At 51.2% G+C, this 14,731-nt stretch overlaps 1 protein-coding gene across 5 annotated transcripts in view; it reads right to left on the bottom strand.

Annotated features, from left to right (window-relative positions):
• The window catches only part of IQSEC2 (IQ motif and Sec7 domain ArfGEF 2), a 942,770-nt gene that overhangs the window by 96,953 nt on the left and 831,086 nt on the right, over window positions 1-14,731 (bottom strand). For 4 of the 5 annotated variants that reach the window (XM_086940140.1, XM_086940143.1, XM_086940142.1 and 1 more), the window contains one exon: window positions 11,878-11,913. The exons of the other annotated variant lie outside the window; for it this stretch is intronic. In XM_086940140.1, the coding sequence (XP_086796266.1) occupies window positions 11,878-11,913 (36 nt within the window). The remainder of the gene's footprint in view (window positions 1-11,877; window positions 11,914-14,731) is intronic. 5 annotated transcript variants of the gene reach the window in all.

Raw genomic sequence — 14,731 nt, 5'->3', positions numbered from 1 at the left:
CAATGCCTCAGTGTCCAGCGCCATCAATGCCTCAGTGCCCAGCACCATCAATGCTTCAGTGTCCAGCGCCATCAATGCCTCAGTGTCCAGCAGCATCAATGCCTCAGTGTCCAGCAGCATCAATGCCTCAGTGTCCAGCACCATCAATGCCTCAGTGACCGACAGCGTCAATGCCTCAGTGACCGACAGCGTCAATGCCTCAGTGTCCAGCACCATCAATGCCTCAGTGTCCAGCAGCATCAATGCCTCAGTGTCCAGCGCCATCAATGCCTCAGTGTCCAGCGCCATCAATGCCTCAGTGTCCAGCACCATCAATGCCTCAGTGTCCAGCACCATCAATGCCTCAGTGTCCAGCAGCATCAATGCCTCAGTGTCCAGCACCATCAATGCCTCAGTGACCGACAGCGTCAATGCCTCAGTGTCCAGCACCATCAATGCCTCAGTGTCCAGGACCATCAATGCCTCAGTGTCCATCAGCATCAATGCCTCAGTGACCAGCGCCATCAATGCCTCAGTGTCCAGGACCATCAATACCTCAGTGTCCGGCACCATCAATGCCTCAGTGTCCAGCGTCATTAATGCCTCAGTGTCCAGGACCATCAATGCCTCAGTGTCCAGGACCATCAATGCCTCAGTGTCCAGGACCATCAATGCCTCAGTGACCAGCGCCATCAATGCCTCAGTGACCAGCGCCATCAATGCCTCAGTGTCCAGGACCATCAATGCCTCAGTGTCCAGCCGCATCAATGCCTCAGTGTCCAGCACCATCAATGCCTCACTGTCCAGGACCATCAATGCCTCAGTAACCAGTACCATCAATGCCTCAGTGTCCAGCACCATCAATGCCTCAGTAAACAGTACCATCAATGCCTCAGTGTCCAGTACCATCAATGCCTCAGTGTCCAGTACCATCAATGCCTCACTGTCCAGGACCATCAATGCCTCAGTGTCCAGGATCATCAAGGCCTCAGTGTCCAGGACCATCAATGCCTCAGTGTCCAGCACCATCAATGCCTCAGTGTCCAGCACCATCATTGCCTCAGTGTCCAGTACCATCATTGCCTCAGTGTCCAGAACCATCACTGCCCCAGTATCCAGCACCATCAATGCATCAGTGACCAGCACCATCAGCATCTCAGTGTCCAGGACCATCAATGCCTCAGTGTCAAGCACCATCAATGCCTCAGTGTCCAGGACCATCAATGCCTCAGTGTCCAGCAGCATCAATGCCTCAGTGTCCAGCGCCATCAATGCCTCAGTGCCCAGCACCATCAATGCTTCAGTGTCCAGCGCCATCAATGCCTCAGTGTCCAGCAGCATCAATGCCTCAGTGTCCAGCAGCATCAATGCCTCAGTGTCCAGCACCATCAATGCCTCAGTGACCGACAGCGTCAATGCCTCAGTGACCGACAGCGTCAATGCCTCAGTGTCCAGCGCCATCAATGCCTCAGTGTCCAGCAGCATCAATGCCTCAGTGTCCAGCGCCATCAATGCCTTAGTGTCCAGCACCATCAATGCCTCAGTGTCCAGCAGCATCAATGCCTCCTCGGTGTCCAGCACCATCAATTTATTTATTTATTTGAGTATTATGTAAAGCGCGCAGCGGCCCCAATGGGGCGTCCCGGCGCTGAGAACTCTGAAAGATGAGGCCAGAGGGTCCGATACCCAGATTTAAGAAGAGAATAGATATGTTTTCAGGGATTTACGGAAGACTGATTCTGTTTGACTGGTGGGGGTATTAGCCACACACACACTCTGATGCTGGGCACTGCTGGGCACTGGTGGGGGTCTTAGCCACACACACACACTCTGATGCTGGGCACTGCTGGGCACTGGTGTGGGTCTTAGCCACACACACACTCTGATGCTGGCCAATGCCTCAGTGTACAGCACCATCAATGCCTCAGTGTCCAGGACCATCAATGCCTCAGTGACCGGCACCATCAGCGCCTCAGTGTCCAGGACCATCAATGCCTCAGTGTCCAGGACCATCAATGCCTCAGTGACTGGCACCATCAGCGCCTCTGTGTCCAGGACCATCAATGCCTCAGTGTCCAGGACCATCAATGCCTCAGTGACCGGCACCATCAGCGCCTCAGTGTCCAGCACCATCAATGCCTCAGTGTCCAGCAGCATCAATGCCACAGTGACCGGCAGCATCAATGCCTCAGTGACTGGCACCATCAATGCCTCAGTGTCCAGCAGCATCAATGCCTCAGTGTCCAGCACCATCAATGCATCAGTGTCCAGCACCATCAATGCCTCAGTGTCCAGCACCATCAATGCCTCAGTGTCCAGCACCATCAATGCCTCAGTGCCCAGCAGCATCAATGCCTCAGTGTCCAGCGCCATCAATGCCTCAGTGCCCAGCACCATCAATGCTTCAGTGTCCAGCGCCATCAATGCCTCAGTGTCCAGCAGCATCAATGCCTCAGTGTCCAGCAGCATCAATGCCTCAGTGTCCAGCACCATCAATGCCTCAGTGACCGACAGCGTCAATGCCTCAGTGACCGACAGCGTCAATGCCTCAGTGTCCAGCGCCATCAATGCCTCAGTGTCCAGCAGCATCAATGCCTCAGTGTCCAGCGCCATCAATGCCTCAGTGTCCAGCACCATCAATGCCTCAGTGTCCAGCACCATCAATGCCTCAGTGTCCAGCACCATCAATGCCTCAGTGTCCAGCAGCATCAATGCCTCAGTGTCCAGCACCATCAATGCCTCAGTGACCGACAGCGTCAATGCCTCAGTGTCCAGCACCATCAATGCCTCAGTGTCCAGGACCATCAATGCCTCAGTGTCCAGCAGCATCAATGCCTCAGTGACCAGCGCCATCAATGCCTCAGTGTCCAGGACCATCAATACCTCAGTGTCCGGCACCATCAATGCCTCAGTGTCCAGCGTCATTAATGCCTCAGTGTCCAGGACCATCAATGCCTCAGTGTCCAGGACCATCAATGCCTCAGTGTCCAGCACCATCAATGCCTCAGTGACCAGCGCCATCAATGCCTCAGTGACCAGCGCCATCAATGCCTCAGTGTCCAGGACCATCAATGCCTCAGTGTCCAGCCGCATCAATGCCTCAGTGTCCAGCACCATCAATGCCTCACTGTCCAGGACCATCAATGCCTCAGTAACCAGTACCATCAATGCCTCAGTAACCAGTACCATCAATGCCTCAGTGTCCAGCACCATCAATGCCTCAGTAAACAGTACCATCAATGCCTCAGTGTCCAGTACCATCAATGCCTCACTGTCCAGGACCATCAATGCCTCAGTGTCCAGGATCATCAAGGCCTCAGTGTCCAGGACCATCAATGCCTCAGTGTCCAGCACCATCAATGCCTCAGTGTCCAGCACCATCATTGCCTCAGTGTCCAGCACCATCATTGCCTCAGTGTCCAGAACCATCACTGCCCCAGTGTCCAGCACCATCAATGCATCAGTGACCAGCACCATCAGCATCTCAGTGTCCAGGACCATCAATGCCTCAGTGTCAAGCACCATCAATGCCACAGTGACCGGCAGCATCACTGCCTCAGTGACCGGCAGCATCAATGCCTCAGTGTCCAGAACCATCAATGCTTCAGTGACCCGCACCATCAATGCCTCAGTGTCCAGGACCATCAATGCCTCAGTGTCCAGCAGCATCAATGCCTCAGTGTCCAGCGCCATCAATGCCTCAGTGCCCAGCACCATCAATGCTTTCAGTGTCCAGCGCCATCAATGCCTCAGTGTCCAGCAGCATCAATGCCTCAGTGTCCAGCACCATCAATGCCTCAGTGACCGGCACCATCAATGCCTCAGTGACTGGCACCATCAATGCCTCAGTGACCGACAGCGTCAATGCCTCAGTGACCGACAGCGTCAATGCCTCAGTGTCCAGCGCCATCAATGCCTCAGTGTCCAGCAGCATCAATGCCTCAGTGTCCAGCGCCATCAATGCCTCAGTGACCGGCACCATCAATGCCTCAGTGACTGGCAGCATCAATGCCTCAGTGACCGGCACCATCAGCGCCTCATTGTCCAGGACCATCAATGCCTCAGTGTCCAGGACCATCAATGCTTCAGTGACTGGCAGCATCAATGCCTCAGTGAGCGGCACCATCAATGCCTCAGTGTCCAGCGCCATTAATGCCTCAGTGTCCAGGACCATAAATGCCTCAGTGTCCAGGACCATCAATGACTCAGTGTCCAGCACCATCAATGCCTCAGTAAACAGTACCATCAATGCCTCAGTGTCCAGGACCATCAATGCCTCACTGTCCAGGACCATCAATGCCTCAGTGTCCAGGATCATCAAGGCCTCAGTGTCCAGGACCATCAATGCCTCAGTGTCCAGCACCATCAATGCCTCAGTGTCCAGCACCATCATTGCCTCAGTGTCCAGAACCATCATTGCCTCAGTGTCCAGAACCATCACTGCCCCAGTGTACAGCACCATCAGCGCCTCAGTGTCCAGGACCGTCAATGACTCAGTGTCAAGCACCATCAATGCCTCAGTGTCCAGGACCATCAATGCCTCAGTGTCCAGCAGCATCAATGCCTCAGTGTCCAGCGCCATCAATGCCTCAGTGCCCAGCACCATCAATGCTTCAGTGTCCAGCGCCATCAATGCCTCAGTGTCCAGCAGCATCAATGCCTCAGTGTCCAGCAGCATCAATGCCTCAGTGTCCAGCACCATCAATGCCTCAGTGACCGACAGCGTCAATGCCTCAGTGACCGACAGCGTCAATGCCTCAGTGTCCAGCGCCATCAATGCCTCAGTGTCCAGCAGCATCAATGCCTCAGTGTCCAGCGCCATCAATGCCTTAGTGTCCAGCACCATCAATGCCTCAGTGTCCAGCAGCATCAATGCCTCCTCGGTGTCCAGCACCATCAATTTATTTATTTATTTGAGTATTATGTAAAGCGCGCAGCGGCCCCAATGGGGCGTCCCGGCGCTGAGAACTCTGAAAGATGAGGCCAGAGGGTCCGATACCCAGATTTAAGAAGAGAATAGATATGTTTTCAGGGATTTACGGAAGACTGATTCTGTTTGACTGGTGGGGGTATTAGCCACACACACACTCTGATGCTGGGCACTGCTGGGCACTGGTGGGGGTCTTAGCCACACACACACTCTGATGCTGGGCACTGCTGGGCACTGGTGTGGGTCTTAGCCACACACACACTCTGATGCTGGCCAATGCCTCAGTGTACAGCACCATCAATGCCTCAGTGTCCAGGACCATCAATGCCTCAGTGACCGGCACCATCAGAGCCTCAGTGTCCAGGACCATCAATGCCTCAGTGTCCAGGACCATCAATGCCTCAGTGACTGGCACCATCAGCGCCTCTGTGTCCAGGACCATCAATGCCTCAGTGTCCAGGACCATCAATGCCTCAGTGACCGGCACCATCAGCGCCTCAGTGTCCAGCACCATCAATGCCTCAGTGTCCAGCAGCATCAATGCCACAGTGACCGGCAGCATCAATGCCTCAGTGACTGGCACCATCAATGCCTCAGTGTCCAGCAGCATCAATGCCTCAGTGTCCAGCACCATCAATGCATCAGTGTCCAGCACCATCAATGCCTCAGTGTCCAGCACCATCAATGCCTCAGTGTCCAGCACCATCAATGCCTCAGTGCCCAGCAGCATCAATGCCTCAGTGTCCAGCGCCATCAATGCCTCAGTGCCCAGCACCATCAATGCTTCAGTGTCCAGCGCCATCAATGCCTCAGTGTCCAGCAGCAACAATGCCTCAGTGTCCAGCAGCATCAATGCCTCAGTGTCCAGCACCATCAATGCCTCAGTGACCGACAGCGTCAATGCCTCAGTGACCGACAGCGTCAATGCCTCAGTGTCCAGCGCCATCAATGCCTCAGTGTCCAGCAGCATCAATGCCTCAGTGTCCAGCGCCATCAATGCCTCAGTGTCCAGCACCATCAATGCCTCAGTGTCCAGCACCATCAATGCCTCAGTGTCCAGCACCATCAATGCCTCAGTGTCCAGCACCATCAATGCCTCAGTGTCCAGCAGCATCAATGCCTCAGTGTCCAGCACCATCAATGCCTCAGTGACCGACAGCGTCAATGCCTCAGTGTCCAGCACCATCAATGCCTCAGTGTCCAGGACCATCAATGCCTCAGTGTCCAGCAGCATCAATGCCGCAGTGACCAGCGCCATCAATGCCTCAGTGTCCAGGACCATCAATACCTCAGTGTCCGGCACCATCAATGCCTCAGTGTCCAGCGTCATTAATGCCTCAGTGTCCAGGACCATCAATGCCTCAGTGTCCAGGACCATCAATGCCTCAGTGTCCAGCACCATCAATGCCTCAGTGACCAGCGCCATCAATGCCTCAGTGACCAGCGCCATCAATGCCTCAGTGTCCAGGACCATCAATGCCTCAGTGTCCAGCCGCATCAATGCCTCAGTGTCCAGCACCATCAATGCCTCACTGTCCAGGACCATCAATGCCTCAGTAACCAGTACCATCAATGCCTCAGTAACCAGTACCATCAATGCCTCAGTGTCCAGCACCATCAATGCCTCAGTAAACAGTACCATCAATGCCTCAGTGTCCAGTACCATCAATGCCTCACTGTCCAGGACCATCAATGCCTCAGTGTCCAGGATCATCAAGGCCTCAGTGTCCAGGACCATCAATGCCTCAGTGTCCAGCACCATCAATGCCTCAGTGTCCAGCACCATCATTGCCTCAGTGTCCAGCACCATCATTGCCTCAGTGTCCAGAACCATCACTGCCCCAGTGTCCAGCACCATCAATGCATCAGTGACCAGCACCATCAGCATCTCAGTGTCCAGGACCATCAATGCCTCAGTGTCAAGCACCATCAATGCCACAGTGACCGGCAGCATCACTGCCTCAGTGACCGGCAGCATCAATGCCTCAGTGTCCAGAACCATCAATGCTTCAGTGACCCGCACCATCAATGCCTCAGTGTCCAGGACCATCAATGCCTCAGTGTCCAGCAGCATCAATGCCTCAGTGTCCAGCGCCATCAATGCCTCAGTGCCCAGCACCATCAATGCTTTCAGTGTCCAGCGCCATCAATGCCTCAGTGTCCAGCAGCATCAATGCCTCAGTGTCCAGCACCATCAATGCCTCAGTGACCGGCACCATCAATGCCTCAGTGACTGGCACCATCAATGCCTCAGTGACCGACAGCGTCAATGCCTCAGTGACCGACAGCGTCAATGCCTCAGTGTCCAGCGCCATCAATGCCTCAGTGTCCAGCAGCATCAATGCCTCAGTGTCCAGCGCCATCAATGCCTCAGTGACCGGAACCATCAATGCCTCAGTGACTGGCAGCATCAATGCCTCAGTGACCGGCACCATCAGCGCCTCATTGTCCAGGACCATCAATGCCTCAGTGTCCAGGACCATCAATGCTTCAGTGACTGGCAGCATCAATGCCTCAGTGAGCGGCACCATCAATGCCTCAGTGTCCAGCGCCATTAATGCCTCAGTGTCCAGGACCATAAATGCCTCAGTGTCCAGGACCATCAATGACTCAGTGTCCAGCACCATCAATGCCTCAGTAAACAGTACCATCAATGCCTCAGTGTCCAGGACCATCAATGCCTCACTGTCCAGGACCATCAATGCCTCAGTGTCCAGGATCATCAAGGCCTCAGTGTCCAGGACCATCAATGCCTCAGTGTCCAGCACCATCAATGCCTCAGTGTCCAGCACCATCATTGCCTCAGTGTCCAGAACCATCATTGCCTCAGTGTCCAGAACCATCACTGCCCCAGTGTACAGCACCATCAGCGCCTCAGTGTCCAGGACCGTCAATGACTCAGTGTCCAGGACCGTCAATGCCTCAGTGACCGGCACCATCAGCACCTCAGTGTCCAGGACCATCAATGCCTAAGTGTCCAGCACCATCAATGCCTCAGTGTCCAGCACCATCAATGCCTCAGTGTCCAGAACCATCAATGCCTCAGTGTCCAGCAGCATCAATGCCTCAGTGTCCAGCACCATCAATGCGTCAGTGTCTAGCAGCATCACTGCCTTAGTGACCGGCACCATCAATGCCTCAGTGACCGACAGCATCAATGCCTCAATGTCCAGCACCATCAATGCCTCAGTGTCCAGTGCCATCAATGCCTCAGTGTCCAGGACCATCAATACCTCGGTGTCCGGCAGCATCAATGCCTCAGTGTCCAGCAGCATCAGCGCCTCAGTGTCCAGCGCCATCAATGCCTCAGTGTCCAGCACCATCAATGCCTCAGTGTCCAGGACCATCAATGCCTCAGTGTCCAGGACCATCAATGCCTCAGTGACTGGCACCATCAATGCCTCAGTGTCCAGCACCATCAGCGCCTCAGTGTCCAGCGCCATCAATGCCTCAGTATCCAGCACCATCAATGCCTCAGTGTACAGCACCATCACTGCCTCAGTGACCGGCAGCATCCATGCCTCAGTGACCTGCACCATCAATGCCTCAGTGTCCAGCACCATCAATGCCTCAGTGTCCAGGACCATCAATGCCTCAGTGTCCAGGACCATCAATGCCTCAGTGTCCAGCACCATCAATGCCTCAGTGTCCAGGACCATCAATGCCTCAGTGTCCAGGACCATCAATGCCTCAGTGACCGGCACCATCAATGCCTCAGTGTCCAGCACCATCAGCGCCTCAGTGTCCAGCGCCATCAATGCCTCAGTGTACAGCACCATCAATGCCTCAGTGTCCAGGACCATCAGCGCCTCAGTGTCCAGGACCATCAATGCCTCAGTGTCCAGGACCATCAATGCCTCAGTGTCCAGCAGAATCAATGCCTCAGTGTCCAGCACCATCAATGCCTCAGTGTCCAGCAGCATCAATGCCTCAGTGACCGGCACCATCAATACCACAGTGACCGGCAGCATCAATGCCTCAGTGACCGGCACCATCAGCGCTTCAGTGTCCAGGACCATCAATGCCTCAGTGTCCAGGACCATCAATGCCTCAGTGTCCAGCAGCATCAATGCCTCAGTGACCGGCACCATCAGCACTTCAGTGTCCAGGACCATCAATGCCTCAGTGTCCAGCAGCATCAATGCCTCAGTGACCGGCACCATCAGCGCTTCAGTGTCCAGGACCATCAATGCCTCAGTGTCCAGGACCATCAATGCTTCAGTGTCCAGGACCATCAATGCCTCAGTGTCCAGCAGCATCAATGCCTCAGTGACCGGTACCATCAGCGCTTCAGTGTCCAGGACCATCAATGCCTCAGTGTCCTGCAGCATTAATGCCTCAGTGTCCAGGACCATCAATGCCTCAGTGTCCAGAACCATCAATGCCTCAGTGTCCTGCAGCATCAATGCCTCAGTGTCCAGCACCATCAATGCCTCGGTGTCCAGCACAATCCATAACTCAGTGTCCAAGACCATTCATGCCAGTGTCCAGCAGTGACACAGGAAGATGGACATCAGAGGGTTTCACTCAGGTGATTGTGCTTGACCACTGTCCGGCCCAGCAGACGGAAAAGGTTTGGATCCAGAGTATCTCTCCTTCAACATGTGTTCAAACGGCGGGTGTTACCCAGTCAGAGCAGAAGCATTACAGTGGATTTGCCGGCCTTTCGCTCTCACTGGGGAGAGAAGGAACATCACAGAGGTACTCAGAAAGATCGAAGTAGCAGGACAACAGCTATTCCGGCCTTTAAAAGACTTTCCTCCCGACGGCGTAGGGATATCAATTCCTGGAGACCTTCATGGGCCCCATATCAAAAATACCAAACGTGTAACAGATTTAGGAATCATTCTCACAAGCTTAGTCGCTGATCCTTGAAATCCGAACATCATTGGAAATTTCTCGTCACACAACGGCCACCAGGTCCCACCTGATGCGGCTCCCAAAGACGATCTGAAGACGGAGTCTACAATGAGGGTACCTGAGGGCGTTTCCTTAATGTCATTCACGGAGACTATGGTCCACACAAAGTTTAAGTAACAAAAAAAAACAGAAGAAGTCATTACGCGTCCAAATACTGCAATGAGGTCACTTCTCGCATGTCCATTGATATTAACCAAGGCAGACCTTCTTTCCTCAGAAAGCATCGAGAGGCTGGACGACATCCAACTCATCACAACAATGGCATGCTCTGGGAACACGTCCATGTCTGCTTCTGCTGTTAGGGGGTCATACTGGTCACAACTTGAAACCTAAGATCTAACCGGAGAGAGGGAGAAAGTGTCTTAGAAGCTTCCCTTGAGGTAGCGCAGAGCTGGGCTCCGTAGACTGGTGGTGGCCCCTGCTAGGTTTTCGGACTCAGCTCTCTACCTGTTGACAACATTTCAACTTTGGAAGGAACTGAGGCCAAGTCTTGCAGCTCTGTGCTCACAATGCCACAGCAGCAGGCATCCGCTTAAGGGGACGGCGGTACATTCCTCTTGGTAAGGCTGGTGCCCGCCCAAGGTCAATTTCCTGCGTTTGCATGAGAAGAATTAGAAAGGCTTTTTTAAGTTAAACCCACCTGATGGTGTAATAATATTTTAAATATTATTTGGATTCATAAACAGAAACGGAATATTGTCTGCAGCTAAGCAATATAGGCATTATGCATAGCCCATCAAGCCTTCTGGGACATGGGCCCCAGCATCACCCGTGATCTGGTCACCCATTACACCCCAAACCGAAGTCTTCGTTCCAGCCAGACCTTCTCGGCAGTGGTGCCAAGAATAAAAAGATCTAGATCTGGCGGAAGGACGTTCGCATACAACGCGTCCAAGACTTGGAACACTCTGCCACTCCATCTCAGAGCTAACCCTAACCTCACGGTGTTTCGTAAGCAATTAAAGACCTTTCTGTTCACATCCTCCTGCTACTAACTGCCTGTCTCCCCTCCTCTGCTCATCAGTAGGTTCTGGTTATCCTAGCGCTTGGACGCCTCCGGGAAACAATTCGCGCACTATAAATCTGCAAGTTACAGTTTACAGTTTTTAAGCAATATGAAAATATGAAAATATTTAATTTTCACAGGCATGCTTCTCAGAAAATTTAAGTATTTCTGAGATTTTACACATGGGTTAAACTTGTCAGCGTTTATGACAATTTTGTGTTTGAGAACCAACATTATGATGTGTTTTCCTTTTTAAAATTATTGCAGAAACAATAATGATGGTCAGAAGAAACTAGATGATCTGAACATTTTAAAACAGTTCTTTTAAGGCAGAGAAGTGATAGAAACATTTCAAAGAGGTGCAAATGCAGTAGAGATCTGAGGCGAGAGATGAAAGGAGAGTAGTATTGGAAAGATAAAGGCATTACAGAGAGTCCACCTGTGAGACAAGTGTCAGTGACTCTAAGAGAGGTCACGCATGGGAGGGAAACGAAGGTCTCACATGGGAGAGAAGCAGCTTCAAGAGAGAGAAGTCTGAAAAAGATCTCACCAGCAGGAGATGCACTTGAAAGATTTCACATGGAGAGCTGGGCACTGAGAAGGCCTTGGGGTTCAGAGAAAGAGGGGAGAGGACAAGTATGGGTGAAATACGAGCGAAGCCTTACACAGAAGCGAAGCGTGAGAGAGTGATCTTGAAAGTCTCACATGGGCGACAAGCAGTAGACGTCTCATGGGAGAAGAAGATGGAAGAGAGTTTAGAAAGGTCTCACAAGAGGAGAGTTCTATATACGACTCACAGAGAAGTGAGGCAGTCGATGTCACACAGGAGAAGCATGGACCCTGTCACATGAGAGACAGTTTTAGAGAGTTCCTAGACAGGAGAGAATCTTTAGAGTGAGATCTCAGACTGTAGGAAGCATCGAAGATACCTTAGACAGGAGAAAAACATTGGCAATATCAGACAAGAATAGTTTAGAGAGATCTCACACAGACGTGAGCCATTGGAGATATCTCATGGGTCATAGGGTGACTTGTTCTCTACCTTGGGCCCAGGATATCCAGGTAAGGCATCTTCTCCCTGAAAGAATAAAAACAATGCTTTCAAGCTGTGAGCAGATTACTGTATTTGCCTTTTTTGGTGTTCAGCCCGTCATAGGGCACGTGCCTCTGCAGCTGGAGCCTGGCATCACCCAGGGCATGTCCCCACTCCTCCCTACTAGGGAGCCTGGCATCACCCAGGGCATGTCCCCAGCTCCTCCCCACTAGGGAGCCTGGCATGAGCCTGGCATGACTGGCTCAGCTCACACCCAGGGTACGTCCCCAGCTCCTCCCTACTGGGAACCTTCCACTTAAGTATTCTCGTTGCTTGTGAGTGAAACAAATAATGACCAGGAGGAAGCTGATGGGTCAAAGACCAAGAGTAGTTATTGTGGTGTGTGGTATTTCCTTCACTTACATCCTGGCTCCAAACTACTGGCTCTAGTCGTACCTATAGGAAGAGCCAGCCTCAATGTAGCATTGGGGTGAGGCAGGACTCACACCCGCATCCTCGTCCGACACACAGGAACATCCTGGGGTGATCTGAAGAAGAGGCATCAAGAATCTCACACCTTGGCCCTAGTCTTACATACAGGTGGATCTCAGGCATGATTGAAGGGTGGGGGTGGGGTGGGAAGTGGGATAACTGGAGGACATTCTAGCGACCCAATCGAGCTGGAGTTAGTGAAGCTTCAAAGGTGGGAGCTGTCCAAGAAGCCATCTTCTTTCAGCAGATGGAATGTTTGGGTCACAGACATCAGAAGTGAGAAACTCCATATACCGCCCTTTGCACATAAGCAGCCATCCGTCATGTGGGCCTCGATGAACCTGTTAGCCTGAAGAGGCTTCACAGCACGAGGCACAAGGAAGCATGAGGCACAAGGAACAGAACAAACGCTGGTCAGCAGTCACTAACCACTCCTCAATTACATCCCATGGTCTTTCACGAAGAAGTGAAAGTATGGAAACCTAAAAGGATTTTCAGCAAAATAATTATTTTGGGAAACACCTTAACGATTTCCCTCTGCAAATGGTTCATGTGCTCTTCCCTGTGGAAAAGAGAGGGCGACAAACAGCTTGAAGCAAGAGGGGACTACGAATGGGGCATTCATCTGGGCTTTTCCTTCCTAAAGATCTAAGCTTCAGCTCTGGTCCAATCACATGGGATGTCTCATACAGAGGACTGAAGAGACAAGTGCAATAGGCAATATTACTCTTACATACTACATATTTCAATCCTGTTACTGCACAAACCACAGACTTTTCATGTATTAATGTAAATGTTGTCATCCCTGTTAATTACTGACCATAATCCTAGACAAATACATAATTCCTGTGAATAGGAAGACTAGAGTAAAGGTTGATATGAAAATGAGCATTTATGCAGAGTAAGATAGAAAAAAGAGTGCAAAGAGGAGGAGGAGAAGAGATAGAAAAGAAGAGAGGAGGTAATGATAACAGAGGAGAGGAAAGGAGAAGAGAGGAGAAAGAGGGAGGAGACGGGCTAGAAGATAAACAGAGGGAGGGTGAATGATGAAGAATAGAGGAGAAAGGGGAAAGAGGATCTAGAAGATAAATAGAGGAAAGGAAAAGAGTGTACAAAGAGGAGGAAGAGAGGAGCTAGAAGAAAACAGAGGAAAGGTACAAGAAGGAAAAAAGAGTAAAAAGAGTGGAAAGAGATGAGCTAGAAGATAAATTGAGGAAAGAGGAAAGAAGGAGAAGAGAAATAGGGAAGAGGAGAGCTAAAGATAAACGGAGGACGGGCAAAAGAAGGGCGAAAGAAGGAGAAGAGAGGGGATGGGGAAGAGAAGAGCTAGAAGATGACAGAGGAAATGTAAAAGAAGAAAATAAAAGAACAAAGGGGGTAAGGGGGTAAGGGAGGATGTTGAAGATAACACAGGAAAGGATAAGAGGAGAAAGGGGAAGAGTCAAGCTGGAAAATAATCAGAGGAAGGGTGAAAGAAGGAGAAGAGAGGGGATGGGGAAGAGAAGAGCTAGAAGATGACAGAGGAAATGTGAAAGAAGAAAATAAAAGAGCAAAGGGGGTAAGGGAGGAGGTAGAAGATAACACATGAAAGGAGAAGAGAGGAGAAGGTAAAGAGGCAAGCTAGAAGATAAAAAGAAGAAAGGTGAAAGAAGAGAAAGGAAGGGCCCGAGAAGAACTATAAGATAACAGAGGAAATGTGAATGAAGGAGACAAGAGGCGGAAGAGGAAGAGAGGAGCTAGAACATAACAGATGAAAGGTGAATGAAGGAGGCAAAAGGAGAAAGAGTAAGAGAGGAGATAAAGGTGAAAGGTGGAACAAATAAAGAGTACAAAGAGGGATAAGGGAGGACTGAGAAGATAACAGAGGAAAGGTGAAAGAAGAAAAAAGTGTACAAAGAGTGGGACAAGAACAGCTAGAATATAAATAGAGTAAAGGTGAAAGGAGGACAAGAGAAAGGGTGAAGAGAGAATCTAGAAGATAAACAGAGGAAAGCAGAAGAGAGGAGACAAGGGAGTACAAAGAGGGGTAAGAGAAGTGTGAGAAGATAACAGAGGAAAGGGAAAAGAAAGAAAAGGGAGTACAAAGAGGGGCATGAGAGGAGCTAGAAGAAAATAGAGGAAAGTTGATGAAAAGAGAAGAGAGGAAAGGGGAAGAGAGGAGCTGGATGAAAAACAGAGGAAATGTGAAAGGAGGAAAATAGAGGAGAAAGAGGGGAAGAGAGGAGCTGGAAGAAAAACAGAGGAAAGGTGAAAGAAGTTAAAAAGAGTACAAAAAGGGGCAAGAGAGGGTCTGGAAGAAAAACAGAGGAAAAGTAAAAGAAACAGAAGAGAGGAGACAGGAGTAGAAGAGAGGGCCTTTAAAATAAACAGA

Source organism: Lissotriton vulgaris, chromosome 10 (genome assembly GCF_964263255.1).
Source record: "Lissotriton vulgaris chromosome 10, aLisVul1.2, whole genome shotgun sequence".
In the NCBI taxonomy this organism is placed as follows: Eukaryota; Metazoa; Chordata; class Amphibia; order Caudata; family Salamandridae; genus Lissotriton; species Lissotriton vulgaris.
The sequence above is the reverse complement of the archived record's forward strand: the minus strand, read 5'-3'. Positions and strand labels throughout refer to the sequence as shown.